Here is a 15,339-nt window from a genome sequence, read left to right as displayed (position 1 = left end):
ATATTTTAACATATGAGTATTATTTACAATTTGTGAAGCTTTTAGTATTAAAAAATAAAACTTTTTCTTAAAATTTATTAAAAAAATGAGGATAGAAAACTGCTTTCCGTTCTTAAGAATGAAACATGCAAATCTCTCTCACGCATTAGAAACATGTTTGTACGCTAAAGGAGGGAAAAAAGAGAGAAAAGAGCTTTACTACTAATAAGTATATAATTAAATTAAATATACAATGTTAATGAGTAAAAATTTTAAAATTATCTTAACTAACGTAACAGTAAAAATCATTTCCAAGGAATAATCCGTTGGTTTCTCTCTTCCACATTTTACTGTGTTAATATTTTCTTGTTTATAAATAAGCGATTATTAGCTAAGACCTGAAATTTGATCAAAAATACTATAATGCATTTACTAGAAAACTATAAACCTATATTAAATTAAACATGTATTTAATAACGATTTGTTTACATGTAAAGTAATAAATTTTAGTTTGCGTAATTTAATAGCTTGTATATCGATTCTCATATTGGCAACTGCGATGGTCAAGGGATAGAAGCCTTTTGTCAATTGTGTCGATGTTTGCCGAGGTTATTTAAATTTGCCCTTATTTCGATGAAAACTTCTACCTCCAGTAGCGTTCCTTGCCCTCAGATTGTAAATTTTATACTATACAAATTTCGCGACACATGAATTTGACAACGTAAATCCATAGTTATATCAGTATCTATCATTACACTATGTGGAACTTATGACTAACCCAAGGAATCGTGGTGTCGTGCCGCACCGATAGCGGTTTTAAACCTAACTAGATATTCTAGTTAGGAAATCTTAATCAAAACTTTGGGTGTAGATAGTATAAAAATGCAGAAATCAGAATCCCGAGAAGAAGGCAGAAGATCTAATGTTAAACAAAAATCGGATGGTGCTCTTGGAATGCACGATCCGAAAAGATGGATCCCACAGACCTCTGAAAAGTGGAGTACTCAAAGTTCAGGAATGTTGATGGTTGGACCAAATTTTAAAGTTGGGAAAAAAATTGGATGTGGAAATTTTGGCGAATTGAGACTTGGTGAGCATTTAATGTATAGAAAAGGTTTGGTGAAATTGTGTGCCATGTAAAATGTTTTACAAATACACTTTTTAATTTGTTAGATCAGCATATTTAATTACGTAGTGTTACTAATGCATGTTTTTGACGAAACTGTGTTATGTTCTGAACAAATCTAATTTTATTTTCTAATACACCACGTACGAAATTACCTTTACGTCATATTTTGACAAGCTCACTTGCGTTTTTGTTTTGATAAAGGAAGGGATGTTTTTTTTTTTTTTTTCGTACTAACTAGTTGAAATACTTAATTACGACTTTAAACTAACTGTTATAATGTTAAAAGTTTTTATTTGAAGCATAACTATGAAGTAACTACTAGATGTTTGTTGAGATTGTGAAGGAATGAAGTGCATTGTATGGAAGTAAAGTTGTAAATTTTAAAGTAGTATACAACCTTCTGCGTGTGAGATTGATAAGTCAATGTTGCTTCTGAATATATTAAAAATAGAAATTAAATCGGGGAAAAACCAAATTGGGAAATATTTAGCATGGGTTTTATTAAATGTGCTTGTTGAATGACCAAGGGAAACAAACATAATTGGAATATTTCAAAAAATTTTTTTTTTCTATCTAACCTTTTATTTACTTAACTTGTGTTACAGATTATGTTTAGTCATGAGCAGATTTTAAAGCAAAATATGAATCAACTATATTTTTTTTTCTTCATACATTTATGTATTTCCATTACAGTGATTATGATGAGAGAAATTTTGGAAATTCAAATAATTTTACTCCCCCCCCAACCTTTTTTTCTTTTTGAAAAGTATAAAATGCAGAACTGCACACAAGCTAAGCTAAAAACAAGAAATCTGGAAACATACATACATACTACATAAAAAGGAATCGAATAGAAGTCTGCTATAGGAGCTCAAAATGAGCTTCACCCAATACGTAAAGCTCATACATGTTTTCTAAAACACATTTCTAGTCCCATTACATTATTATAATCAAACATGATACCAGTTTTGCTACATGATAAAATGAACATTCAGTGCTACCATCAAAGAGACTTGCACTTCAAATATTTGAAAGTGAAGACAGTTTTAGTGGTAATATTTAAAGAAGATAATTTAAATGTAATCTTACCTTCCATGTTTACTTCACAATTAAAGCTATTGTATAATTTTACAGAAGTATTTTCTATGTCATTCTTTTATACAATGCTTATCACAAACAGAAGTTCTCTTTACAGGGAATAATTAGGTTGTGAAATCTTTTATGTAATTTTAATAAAAGTTAAAGAAGTTTTGCTATTTTAAAATATAATTTTAATTAATTATTATTTTTTAATATTAAATAAAGAAAATTTTGATGGATTAGGTAATTTGTGATTTAATTTGTAATTTTTGATGACATTTATTAATGCAAGAGACTATAATTTCTTTCAGTGTCTGAAAAAGAAGCAAAATTTTAAATGTATCTAAATGTAATTTTTTGCCAGTATATTCACAGTTGCTAATAAAAAATATTAATATTGTGGCTCCTTACTAAATTTGGTCTCTATTTTATTCTGAAGTTTTGGATTATCAACTTTTTTACATTTTCATAGATTGACTGTTCTGGAAATACAAAATGTTAGGCTTTTAACTGGGTACAGCAATTTGCATGCTGTAAAAATGTTGAAGAAAACAATTTCATTATATAATACTCTGTGTACAGTATTGTATGTTATTATGTATATTTTAAAGGTTTACCTTTTTTTAAATCTTTTACTTCAAGTTTAATTTTAGAGAGACAGAAAGACTGTTTATAGTTTATACAGATTTTTTTTCACAGCTATAAAATACATCTAAAACAATTCAGCAGTTTTGTCAATTCAACTGGTTATATATCTCCTGCAGGAAGTATATACTTTCGTACCTGCAGCTAAAAACATTGTTTCAGACTTTCTGCATTCTGGTTTTCTGCACAAGTTTGCACAAGTTTTGAGGATTTAGCAGCATAAAGGAATGTTAAGTGATCTTTGTCACTGATTAATTTCCAGTACCTTAATAAATATTGATTCACTGTTTGGAGAAAAAATGTGAGCTTTGATTTTTAGTAAAAATTTTTGGTAATAATTTTTAAGCCAAATTAAATGTGTTAGTCAAAATTATATAAAGTAAGGAAACTTTATATTCATGAATGTATAGAACATGATCATAAAAAGCAAAATTATTTATAAAGTGATTTTTAATTGTTTGAAATCTGCTTTTGAATCATATGTGTGTACTTAATCAGCAATAGTGTTTAATTTCATAATTAATCTGCTTTTGTTATTTTAAAATTTCAATTTAAAAGGCCCCTGCTAAGCTAGTTTCAGCAATTTTATCAATATTTATTGATTTTGAATTACATAAAAAGTTAGAGTCTGTTTTATTTCCAAGTATGTATTTATATAATGAAAACAAACTAAAAGAAAGTTTTTGTCATTATTCATATAATTCATATTTATTGCTATAGTATTTTTAAATTAAAAAATATGTGTTTGGAGTTTAATGTTTATATAGTTCAGATTCGAAGTGAATTCTTTTAAGATTCAGATCAGAGTCGTAGCTAGGGTTTTTAGCGCCCAGGGACAACTGAAGATTTCGCACCCCCTACTGCTTGCCAAGGATGGAAAACATTTAATTCTAAAATGTCGTAACATCAGTTTGGCGCCCCTTGGATTCTGTGCCAGGGGACAGATGCCCCCCTCTAGCTACGCCCCTGATTCAGATACATTTCTTTAATTTACTACTGTAGATGATGATTATATTTGCATTCATATCTTAGTTATTTCAAATCTCTCTACAAAACAATAATATTGCATAAGATAAATGTATTATTGGGTTAATCTTCGGATTATAGTAACTTGGAGAAAATTTGGCGACCAACCTTGCTACAGCAACCTGCTAGTTTTTTTTTTGGACGCCATTTTGTTTTCATGAAGTAAAGGCGTTTTTTTTTTTTTTTTTTTTTTTTTTTTTTTTTTTTTTTTTTTTTAACACTCAACATTTGTTTCCAACAATCTGCTAGCCGAATTACGCTTATGCTAGAACTTTTATGGAACAAAAGTGCTTAATCATGATGAAGATTAGGTGCGAAATTGGGAGAAGGTGCAGAATCGCCCACTGCTTGCTGCGTTTTTAAGAATTGCACATACACAGTATTCATGTACACGTCAACCTATTTTCACTTAAAAAAACATCCTAGAATTGCACAAAAAGGGCATTGCGCACACTCTTGACTTTATCCATGTACACTGCTAAAGTCCTAGCTAGTAACCTTTATTGCCTTACCAAAATGTCGCCAAACTACCTGTTACCATATTCCGCGTATTCAGAAAACCTGAAAGTTCCGAAAAGCAAAGATTAAATTCTTCTGTGACAGAAATTTTTAGCTTAAAATAAAACTTTTAGCTTAAAGTAATATTTAGTAGTAGCTTAAGTAAAATGCACTTTTCGAATGTCATGTATAATATTGTAATTTTAGGTTAGGATTAATTATATTTATACAGGTAAGGCTGAAAATATTTAATTTGATTGCATGTTGTTAATTCAATTTTTATTCAAGCAAAGTTAAATAAAACATATCCTGAAGGAAGCATTTGTTTAGTATTGAACTGTATTTAAAATCTATGAAAAAATAAGATGTTAAATAATTTTTATCATTGTTAATTGAAGGTGTTAAATGATTATTATATTTATTTTTGCCATATTATGCTTTCTGTTTATAAATACTATTTAATATGCATATCTGAGAAAGTAAATATCAGGAATCATGAAATCTTCCTTAAAACCATTTAATGTTGACAGAAGTTGCATTGTAAAGTGAGTTCACAATATTCCTCTTATTCCACACACATATCCGTAAGATTTTATGTGCTTATATTTCATATAAAAATTGGGACATTTCAGTATATATTTGTGTATTATCTAAAATTGTGTTAACTAGAATGTGAAAACTTACAAAACTACTTCTGTTAGCACTTGGTTTAGATCTAGAAGGTTTGAATATTAGCTGGCTCTCTTTGTACTGTCTAGGAATGACTAAGCCACAGATTAGAATTCTCTCTCTGTGAGTTTCAAACCACCTATTGCAAATTCCTCTTGCAGCAGTAGTTGTATTTGGTATTTATCAAATGTTTAAAATTTAAGTAGGGGTACTAAAATAAGGCAGCTATCATCTGTTTATTATTTACTTGAAGTAGGCATTCCTTCTTACTTTAAAGGTTTAAGTTTAAAGGTCCACCCGCCTCTTTTTTTGTGTGTGCTCAGTTTTGTTGTGGGATAAAATTAAGTATATGTCTAAATATTTTTTGATTAATTATTGAACCCATTGCACTTTTACTCGTCATATTTAGGCTGTTATATTTAGTTTTTGACATTGGGCTGGCAAGAAAGTAGTTTTGGTTTCCAAAAATAAGAGTGTTATGTTCGCTTTAGTATTCTTCTGTCAATCTTCCTCTTTTTTTTTTTTTTTTTAAACCCTTTGAAATTAGACAGCAAACATTTTTAAGTAGGTATAGAAACAAATTTCATGTATTTTTATATAAAACTGTAAGTTTACATTCAGTTTTAACATGAGGTGCAAAAATAAACATTTTCGACATATTTTGCTTTTTAATTTTCATAAAGGCAAGAAAACGGCTGAGGGTCACAAAGAGATATGCGAAGTTTATGATGTTGTTTGTTTAATGGAGTGCATGTGTCATAATTGGTTTAAAAAATTTTGGGTTAATCTTTGGATTGTGGTAACTTGGCGAAAATTTGGCGACCAACCCTGCTACAGCAACCTGCTAGTTTTTGTTTGGACGCCATTTTGTTTTCACGAAGTAAAGGCACTTTTTTTTTTTTTTACTCAACATTTTTTTTACAACAATATGCTAGCCGAATTACGCTTATGCTAGAAATTTTATGGAATAAAAGTGCTTAATCATGACGATTTTTAAGAATTGCACATACACGGTATCAGCCATGCACACGTCAACCTATTTTCACTTAAAAAAAATCCCAGAATTGCACAAAAATGGCATTGCGCACACTTTTGACTTTATCCATGTACACTGCTAAAGTCCTAGCTAGTAACCTTTATCGTCTTACCAAAATGTCGCCAAACTACCTGTTATCATATTCCAAAGATTAGCCAAATTTTGTTTTGAAGATTTTTCTATTGAAGTTGAAAAACATTCTGCCTGAAATTGATGATGACAGAATTAAAGCCATAATTCAATTGAATCATCATGTAACTGTGTAAGAGATCGCAAAAAGGTTAAATGTATCATGCAGAACAATTGGAAATTGCATAAGATGTCTTGGATTCATTAAGAAGCTTGATATTTGGGTTCCACTCGAATTGAAAGAAATTTACTTAACACAATGAATCAGTATTTCCGATACACATTTCAAACATAATACAATTGTCCATTTTTGAAACGAATAATCACTGGTGATGAAAAATGGATCATCTACAATAGCATTAATCGAGAAAGATCATGATCAAAAGCTAGATTGCATCAGGAAAAGGTCATGCTGCCAATTGGGTGAGATTACAAAAGTGTTGTGTATTTTGAACTGCATCTAAGTAACTAAATGATCAGCTCAAATGTTTACTGCCAACAGCTTTTGAATTTGGAGAAAACAGTCAAAGTGAAAAGGCTAGAATTGGCAAACCGGGGGGGGGGGGAGTCTTCTACCTTGCCAGTGCGAGGTCTTGCATATCTGTAGCAACACATATGACATTATTAGAGCTTGGTTAGGAAATGATGTCACATGCTCTATATAGCCCTCACCTTGCACCATCAAATTATCATAAATGTCAAAGTTTGCAAAACTTCTGAAAGGTTAAAAATTTCAGATGATGACCCCAGATTGCACTTTGTTGTGTTATTTGCTCATATAGACCAGTTCTATGAGCACAAATCATAAAGTTACCAGAATGATGGCAGAAGATCATTGAACATAATGAAAGATATTTGATTGATAAAAGTTCATATTTGTATGAAAAAAAAATTGAGTTTTTTTCCACACTAAAAAACTGCAGTTACTTTCTTGCCAATCCAATAGTTTTACTTAACAATGAATTCAGAAACTTAAGGTAATTGAGGTTTGCCTTAAATTTTCGGTTTGACTTTCAGTTGTTTACTGTACTGAATTTACAGTGGCTAATCTTTGGAATATGGTAACAGGTAGTTTGGCGACATTTTGGTAAGGCGATAAAGTTTACTAGCTAGGACTTTAGCAGTGTACATGGATAAAGTCAAGAGTGTGCGCAATGCCATTTTTGTGCAATTCTGGGATGATTTTTCTTAAATGAAAATAGGTCGAAGTGTACATGGATACCTTGGATGTGCAATTCTTAAAAACGCGGCAAGCAGTTTGCGATTCTGCACTTTCTCCCAATTTCGCACCTAATCTTCGTCATGATTAAGCACTTTTGTTCCATAAAAGTTCTAGCATAAGCGTAATTCGGCTAGCAGATTGTTGGAAAAAAAAAATGCCTTTGCTTTGTGAAACAAAATGGCATCCAAACAAACTAGCAGATTGCTGTAGCAGGGTTGGTCGCCAAATTTTCGCCAAAAAAATTGCCAAGTTACCATAATCCAAAGATTAACCTTTACAGTTTCTGCAGTAGAAATAAAATTAATAAATACAAATGAACTTGTAAGTTATAGAAATAGTTATAGAAAGTTAGGTACTTACGTATTATCGCAACCAGGTTGGCGCGATTTGTAAGTTTGAGTAAAAAAGTATGAATAGAAAGAAAATTTCACATTTATTAATTACAGATAATTTTTAATACAGTTTTTATATTATTTTGTTTTAAAATATAAAATAGCAATTAAACCCTTCCGGTTTCGAATTTGAATAAGTTGCAGAATTATTTTTTCGGAGGAAATCTTTTGGCTATTGCTTTTAGCACTGATTGAAAACCGTCTTCACCATTAACAGCTTGAGCTTGACGCCATATAAATTCGATAAGGTATGAGTCAAGATGATGACGGGCTGTTCCTCTCTGTTTTTTGTTGTGCCATTTGGCTGAGCCCCACATGCGCTCTACGTGTTGTGTGTGAACGCCTGTGTTGGGATCCACAAAGTTATATTTGTGATTAACAGTTCCATGCAGAAATCCAGCATTTTCGAACTCACTTGTATTGTATCCTTTCCAGCAATCCGAATAAATGACGCTTCCTTCCTTGATATTTTCGCAATTTTTTTCCATGAGGGTAACGGCGCTTCTGTTAGGTACAGTAACCAAAAAAGTCTCTTTCTTTTCTCGGCAAATTCCGCCGAAAACCCATTGCTGTTGTAGTACACGCCCAGTGTTATGTTTCTTTTTACAAATAAACTTTCGACTAAACACGTAGGGTTGCCGTAAGTAGGGTCGCCAAATTTGGCGATTTATGCGAATTTTGGCCTGGTTGCGTTAATACATAAGTACCGAAAGTTATGTTATATGATAGGTTTTTGCACACTGCTGCATACTAATATTGTTTGAATGTTGTTAATTCCTATTCATATTTATTCTGTAAGTTATATGTGCAAATAGAAATACATTAGACAGTATATAATTAAAATTAGTAATCTGCTTAAATAAGTCTAATGTTTATTATAGATTTTTTTTTTTTGGTATACTGAAAAGGCTTTTGAGTTGAATACTTAATATTTTATGTTCATCAAGTATTTTCAATATTTAGTTAGTTCTCATTCTCAGTATATCCTAAGAGAATATTTTATGATATCTATATCTAATCATCTCTTGATATGGTAGGAAATTGTAAATAAATGCAGTACAGTCAAAAGTTGTTAATCTGGACTCGTCGGGACTTCGGTGATTCAGGATTATGGATTTTTCCGGATTATAGATCATCAGTTTAAATCTGGTAAGATGGCATGCAGAAATTATAAAATTAAAAATATGAAACCGTAATTTATGAAATAAAGAACAATTATGATCTAAAGGGTATCAAAATTTACAAAAAAAAAGGCTTAATATTTATTTGTTCACTTTATTAAACTTATTATTTACTTTATTAAATCATATCAAAGACGGAGTACATCAAGATGAAATACTACATTTAGTAAGGAATTATAAGCCAAATAAAATAAAAACATCTGCCCTGAAGATAAGGATAGTTCTGACAGATCAACTTCCAATTCATTGCCCCCCCCCCCACCATAGAGCAGCGTGTAGATCCTTTACATATTAGTAAATATATATCGGAAATTCTATTTGACATAATCAAAAGTTCAAGCTTACTTTTATAAAATTGCTCTAACAGTCTGCAAAAAATAATAAGGCGGATCCAATTCGAAGATTAAGGAACAACGCAATCTGCAACATTAACTGAATTAGATAATTTTAACTTAGCTTATACCATCTGTTATACATTAAACGTGCATGCGTAAAGTATTTTGCGCGTGCGCACACACATATTCGCAGCCGTTAAACGCCTATGCGCACGACGCATGCGCAGAAAGTTTGTAGCTTTGAGGTCCGGATTATGGGTGTCCGAATTAACGACTTTTGACTGTAGTTATTATGAAATACTTAGTTTTCTTTGGCTTTTGTCATCGACATGTTGTAACTCTAAACCATGGTCATATTCAGATGTTCACATTAATAGATGTTCATTAATAGAAAATTTTAATTTTTCCCTTTTTCCAGTATATTTTAATTGCTGTTTTGTTAAAATGCTAAAATACTAAAAAATCAGTTTTAAACCTAGATCATTTTAAGGCATTTATTTATAGTTTAATAAACTTGTATTTGTGAAAATTTTCAAGATCTTTAGAACATGCAGATGTTATTCATAAGAAGAATGTTTCTTCATTTTCTCCATGTTCCATTCAAAATTAACGTCATATGCCTTTATACTCCACATTACTCATTTTATTGTAGATCACCGTTGCAATTTTACTGTCTTTATTTTCCATTTTTGAATTGAAATAGATATAGAATTAGATATAGAATGGTTTTTATATAAAGAAATTAGTTATATTGTTTTAATCAAACTGCTGGGGGTCTACACTGTTTGAATAAGAGCAAAACTTCAGTTTTGTAGGAGGATGAATATACGAGAAAATAACAGTGCTGTCTAAAATAATCTTAGCTTTGGGTAAGGAAATAGAAGGAGGCTGAATATTTGAAAATTGTATTAGCATTTTGAAAGCAAATAGGGAAAAAAAATTAAAGAAATTCTAGGTCTTAGTTGCAGTTTAACAGTAGCTCATCTGCAGTTTAAGATATTATTCATTGACATAATGTGCAAAACTTAATGCAGTAATATTAATTCATGTACTGAATTTTGAGATAATAAAAGAGAATCTTGGAATAAGCTCTGAAAATTAATTTGAGAATTTTTGCAGAAACATTATCACTTTGTTTGCATTGTTGTTATAATAGGAATTATAAAAGTGCTGAAAGAGAATCTTTTGTCATAGGATAGACTTTTCAGAATTTTACAGTATTTTTATTTATCAAATGTATTTTTTGTTTACTAAAAGGAAATAATGATAATCCTAACATCTTTCAAAAAACAAACTTTTAATTATCTGTTATGAAAGCAAATTATGTGAAGCATTTCATCCATATTAAGAATTAACTTTATATAAAGTTGTTTAAAAAGACTGGGAAAGATAGGAGGTAGTATTAGTTACTGAAGTTAGCAAAGAGATGTCTGAAAATCAGAATGTTAATGCCTGACATTTTTAGGTCGTGTATTCAATTCCAGTTTATATCATGGAAAATGGTTTAATCTTTTTCAGATGCTGAATGTTTTAGCTTTTGATGTAATAAAGTACCTTAACAAATCATGAGCCCCAAAATACAGTGAAATGGATTTCACTAATATATCTGTCATGCTTAATTTGTTAAAAGAAGATAAGTATGCTTCACAGTTCTAAACAGAAGCATTGTTATAAAAATATCTCAAGCTTTGAATATTTATTTGAGTGCATTATCAAAATGCATTATATAACACATAAAAGGATAAGAATCACGTTAGCGAGCTATCTGCAAATATAAGAAATGGTATCTGTAAAGTAAGAAGGTACAGTCAAAAGTCTTTAATCCGGATTCGTTGGGACTTCAGCGATTCCGGATTATCGATTTTTCCGGATTATAGATCATCAGTTTAAATCTGGTAAGATGGCATGCAGAAATTATAAAATTAAAAATATGAAACCGTAATTTATGAAATAAAGAACAATTATGATCTAAAGGTTATCAAAATTTACAAAAGAAAGGCTTAATATTTATTTGTTTACTTTATTAAACATTTCTTTCAATGTAAACTTAAGTTGCTTCGTTTTATGTGATAATACGTTCTCTTTAATTCTATAAACAGACATAATTTCTTGTTCAGTTACAAAGTTCCGCTGTTCAAGTCCTATAATTGCTGTGTCGAGAATACCGACTAATTTGTGAATCGAAATTTTTTCGTTTTCAATAACCTCTGTGTCACTTTCTTCACTATCGGAAGCGAATTATAATGACAAGGAGTTTGATATAAATCATATCAAAGACGGAGTACATCGAGATGAAATACTACATTTAGTAAGGCATTATAAGCCAAATAAAATAAAAACATCTGCCCTGAAGATAAGGATAGTGCTGACAGATCAACTTCCAATTCATCGGGCGCCGCGACGTCCCCCCCCATCCTCCCGCAGAGCAGCATCAAATTGATAAACAGATTTGGAATGGTTAGAGAAACAAAGGATATGCCTTTATCCATTTTGGACATCGAAACATACTTTTGCTTTGTAGATCCTTTAGCAGCTCAAGCATTGGAAATTCTATTTGACATAATCGAAAGTTCAAGCTTACTTCTATAAAATTGCTCTGACAGTCTGCAAAAAATAATAAGCCGAATCCAATTCAAAGATTAAGGAACAATGCAATCTGCAACATTAACTGAAATAGATAATTAGATAATTTTAACTTATACCGTCCGTTATACATTAAACACGCATGCATAAAAGTATTACGCGCATGTATGAATGCATTATGCTTTGACGCATGCGCAGAAAGTTTGTAGCTTTGAGGTCCGAATTATAGATCGTTCCGGATTTTGGGTGTCCGAATTAACGACTTATTATTGATTTATTACTTGACTGTATAAAGAATGAGAAGTAGAAGAAACCTAGTGCCATTAGTATTTCCTTAGTACAAATTTTTATAAATACCTGTGTAAATTTAGCTGTTGTTTTAATAATGACAGTGTATTTTCTGCTTCTCAAATAATTAATATGAGCATTGGAATTTAAATTACTATTTAAGAATTGGGAAACATTGCAAAATGGGAAAGCAGTAAGGAGAATTATCATTTTATAACAGCCAAGGAGAAGGAGATGGTTTTGTTTATTTTGATTATGGAAAATTTTTCGAGTGCTGTCTGCCTAAGGGGGGATGGCATCATGGAGGATTTCTAAGGAAAACTGACTTGTATACATGCTACACATAAGGAAAACCACGAAAACAACACTCATGCATCCACACACCGAACTGCCAGTGTTCGCTGGATTTACCATTTGAGTACTGGCGATCCAAGGATAAAGAGATTTAACACGTTATTCAGTTCCAAGGAAAATATGGGACCATTAGTGAACAATTAGATTTTGGTGATGGCTGCAGATTTTTAGTATAAGTGAAATAATAATTGCATTTGATTACTAAGTGTAACAGTTGTGCTCATAATAAATCTTATGTAAAGATACAGGGCAATTTAGAATTCATGGGTGAAACTTTGGTAGTACAGCACATTATTATTTTTATATAGGAATGTATGAGTGCTAGTGAATTTGCTTTCAACATCTTTTACAAGTGCTTCTTTAAAGTACTATTTACCGTAATTGCTCAAAACTGCATTTACCAACTGTAATGCATGCTTTACAATGTCAATGAAGTGATTGGCATATAGTTTTAAAGGTACTTTTCTGTTATCAGGACCGGATTTAGAAACGTATGTATGTATGTATGCACATGTGTATGTGTGTACACACACAGATACCTATGTATGTACATATATACATGCATACATAAACACATCCATCCATCCATACATTTCTGGACCCGGTCCTGATAATGCCATTCAAGAAGTACTGTTTTAAATATGCTAGGCATTTTTCCTAGGTGCACCTGCAATGGATATACGAGTGATAAGGTTCTCAAAAATCATATGAATTCTAAGCCTGTAGATATCCCTCATAAGAAGTAATCAAGGTTCGATAAATTAGGCAGCTGGGATAGTTAATGGACTGGTGTCCATGACCAGTCAGTCACATTCCAAAAATGGCATCCGAGTAATTGCATTCATTGATGATTAATTTTTTTAGTACACTATGCTTACTTCACATATATGTGTACTATCATGCTAAAATTATAGTTGCTTACAAATGATGATCAGAATATCCTGCAGTAATTCTGATTGAATCTCTTCCAGAAAAAGTATAACAACATTTTCTCACTAAGTCACATTGGTAGTAGATATGTGCCCATCAAGAATTTATTCATATTACCAACCCAAACATTGACAGAAAATCATTCTGAAAATGCATGTGGATGTGAAGTTGCTCACACATGAAAATTGGGTACATTGGAAGCACACTGAACATAAAAATTGTCTGATGTGTAGTTTAACATTTATTAATGATGGGTTGACTCTTGTCTTTACAATGTGCAATGACTTGTGTACTTGTGTCAGGCTTGTCTTCCACAGAGTTCAAGTTGAATTTATCCATGTGTGGACATTGTATTCTCATTAGAAAGGCCTGTTGGTGTTGAAGGAACCATTTTTTCAAAGTCAGTGGTGCACTTGCTGAAACATTTTATGGTCATCAATTGGAAAGCGTTTCTGATATATCTGTAATGCTGCACTGCTGTCGTCATTTGCAGCATGCACATTTAATGCATGTCTCCAGCTTTGGCATTCAGGAAGTCTCTCGTCATGGGCAACAATACAAAGGATGTGTTTCTATAGGTGCATAATATTAGTTAATGGCAAACTGTCTGCTGTCTGTTACATGCTGCCAAACATAAATTATTATTGTTGATGAATGTAATTTTGCACAATTATTATAAACTCTGCTGTAAAGAAACTCATGTAAATGATGTTGTCAATGGACATGTAAATTTGTTTCTTTTCATATTCTTTTCCTTGGGTTTAATCCACAATGTGTTAGTTATGCCCATGCATTCTTAGATACAAATTATTTATTGTAGTTTGCTCTAGCATCTCTTAAATTTTATAATAGTGTGTTCTGAATCACTCTGCATCTATATTAACCCGGCAGTACCTGAATGAGAAAAATGAATGGTGTTACTCGTGCAGGGTATGTCATACCCAAGTGTGTTTCATTATATTTTCTATCACAAAATCTGTGCATGAAAGGTAAAAAAGAAATTTAGAAAGAAGACTACAGTTGTAAAACTAGTTAATCATGCGACTTACATTTATTTTGCATATTTTTTTACACTGTATGTAACATATATGTTTGTCACAACTTTCACAAAAAAATTCTGTTTTTCTGTCTTTTCTATTAGGGCATTCAGCACATCTTTTAGATATTACTTTGTAGGTGGTGCGATGTTTTCGTTGGATCCTAGTTTTCGTTTTAAGTTTCATGGAAGCATCACTTGTTGGCTTCTATTTTTCTTGCATTCTTCTGCAAATTGAAATTCCAAATACAGTCAAAAGTCGTTAATCCAGACTCGTCGGGACTTCGGCGATTCCGGATTATAGATCATCAGTTTAAATCGCGTAAAATGGCATGCAGAAATTCTAAAATTAAAAATATGAAACCGTAATTTATGAAATAAAGAATAATTATGATCTAAAGGGTATCAAAATTTACAAAAAAAAGCTTAATATTTATTTGTTTACTTTATTAAACATTTCTTTCAATGTAAGTTGTTTAAGTTGCTTCGTTTTATGTGATAATACTTTCTCTTTAATTCTATAAACAGACATAATTTTTTTGTTCAGTTACAAAGTTCCGCTGTTCAAGTCCCGTTAATTGCTGTGCCGAGAATACCGACTAACTTGCCAATCGAAATTTTTTCGTTTTCACTAACCTCTCTGTCACATTCTTCATGTCTTTATCCATTTTTTGCAGCAATTCCACTTTTTGTTTGATGGACATCGAAACATACTTTCGTTTTGTACGATCCTTTGGGAGCTCCAGATTCGGAAATTCTATTTGACATAATCGAAAGTTCAAGTTTACTTTTATAGTATTGCTCTTACAGTCTGCAAAAAATAATAA

General features: G+C 31.3%; 1 protein-coding gene across 2 annotated transcripts in view; it reads left to right on the top strand.

Moving 5' to 3' along the window:
* Nucleotides 1-536: 536 nt before the first annotated feature.
* gish (casein kinase I gish) overlaps nucleotides 537-15,339 on the top strand; it is a 75,688-nt gene continuing 60,885 nt past the window's right edge. For both annotated transcript variants that reach the window (XM_035356898.2, XM_035356897.2), the window contains exon 1: nucleotides 537-1,069. In XM_035356898.2, coding sequence (XP_035212789.1) covers nucleotides 862-1,069 — 208 coding nt within the window. In that variant the 5' untranslated portion in view covers nucleotides 537-861. The remainder of the gene's footprint in view (nucleotides 1,070-15,339) is intronic.

This window comes from Stegodyphus dumicola, chromosome 6, assembly GCF_044657685.1.
Source record: "Stegodyphus dumicola isolate Sdum_Otavi_A_Nest chromosome 6, ASM4465768v1".
Lineage (NCBI taxonomy): Eukaryota > Metazoa > Arthropoda > Arachnida > Araneae > Eresidae > Stegodyphus > Stegodyphus dumicola.
This window is presented reverse-complemented; position numbering and strand designations above follow the sequence as displayed.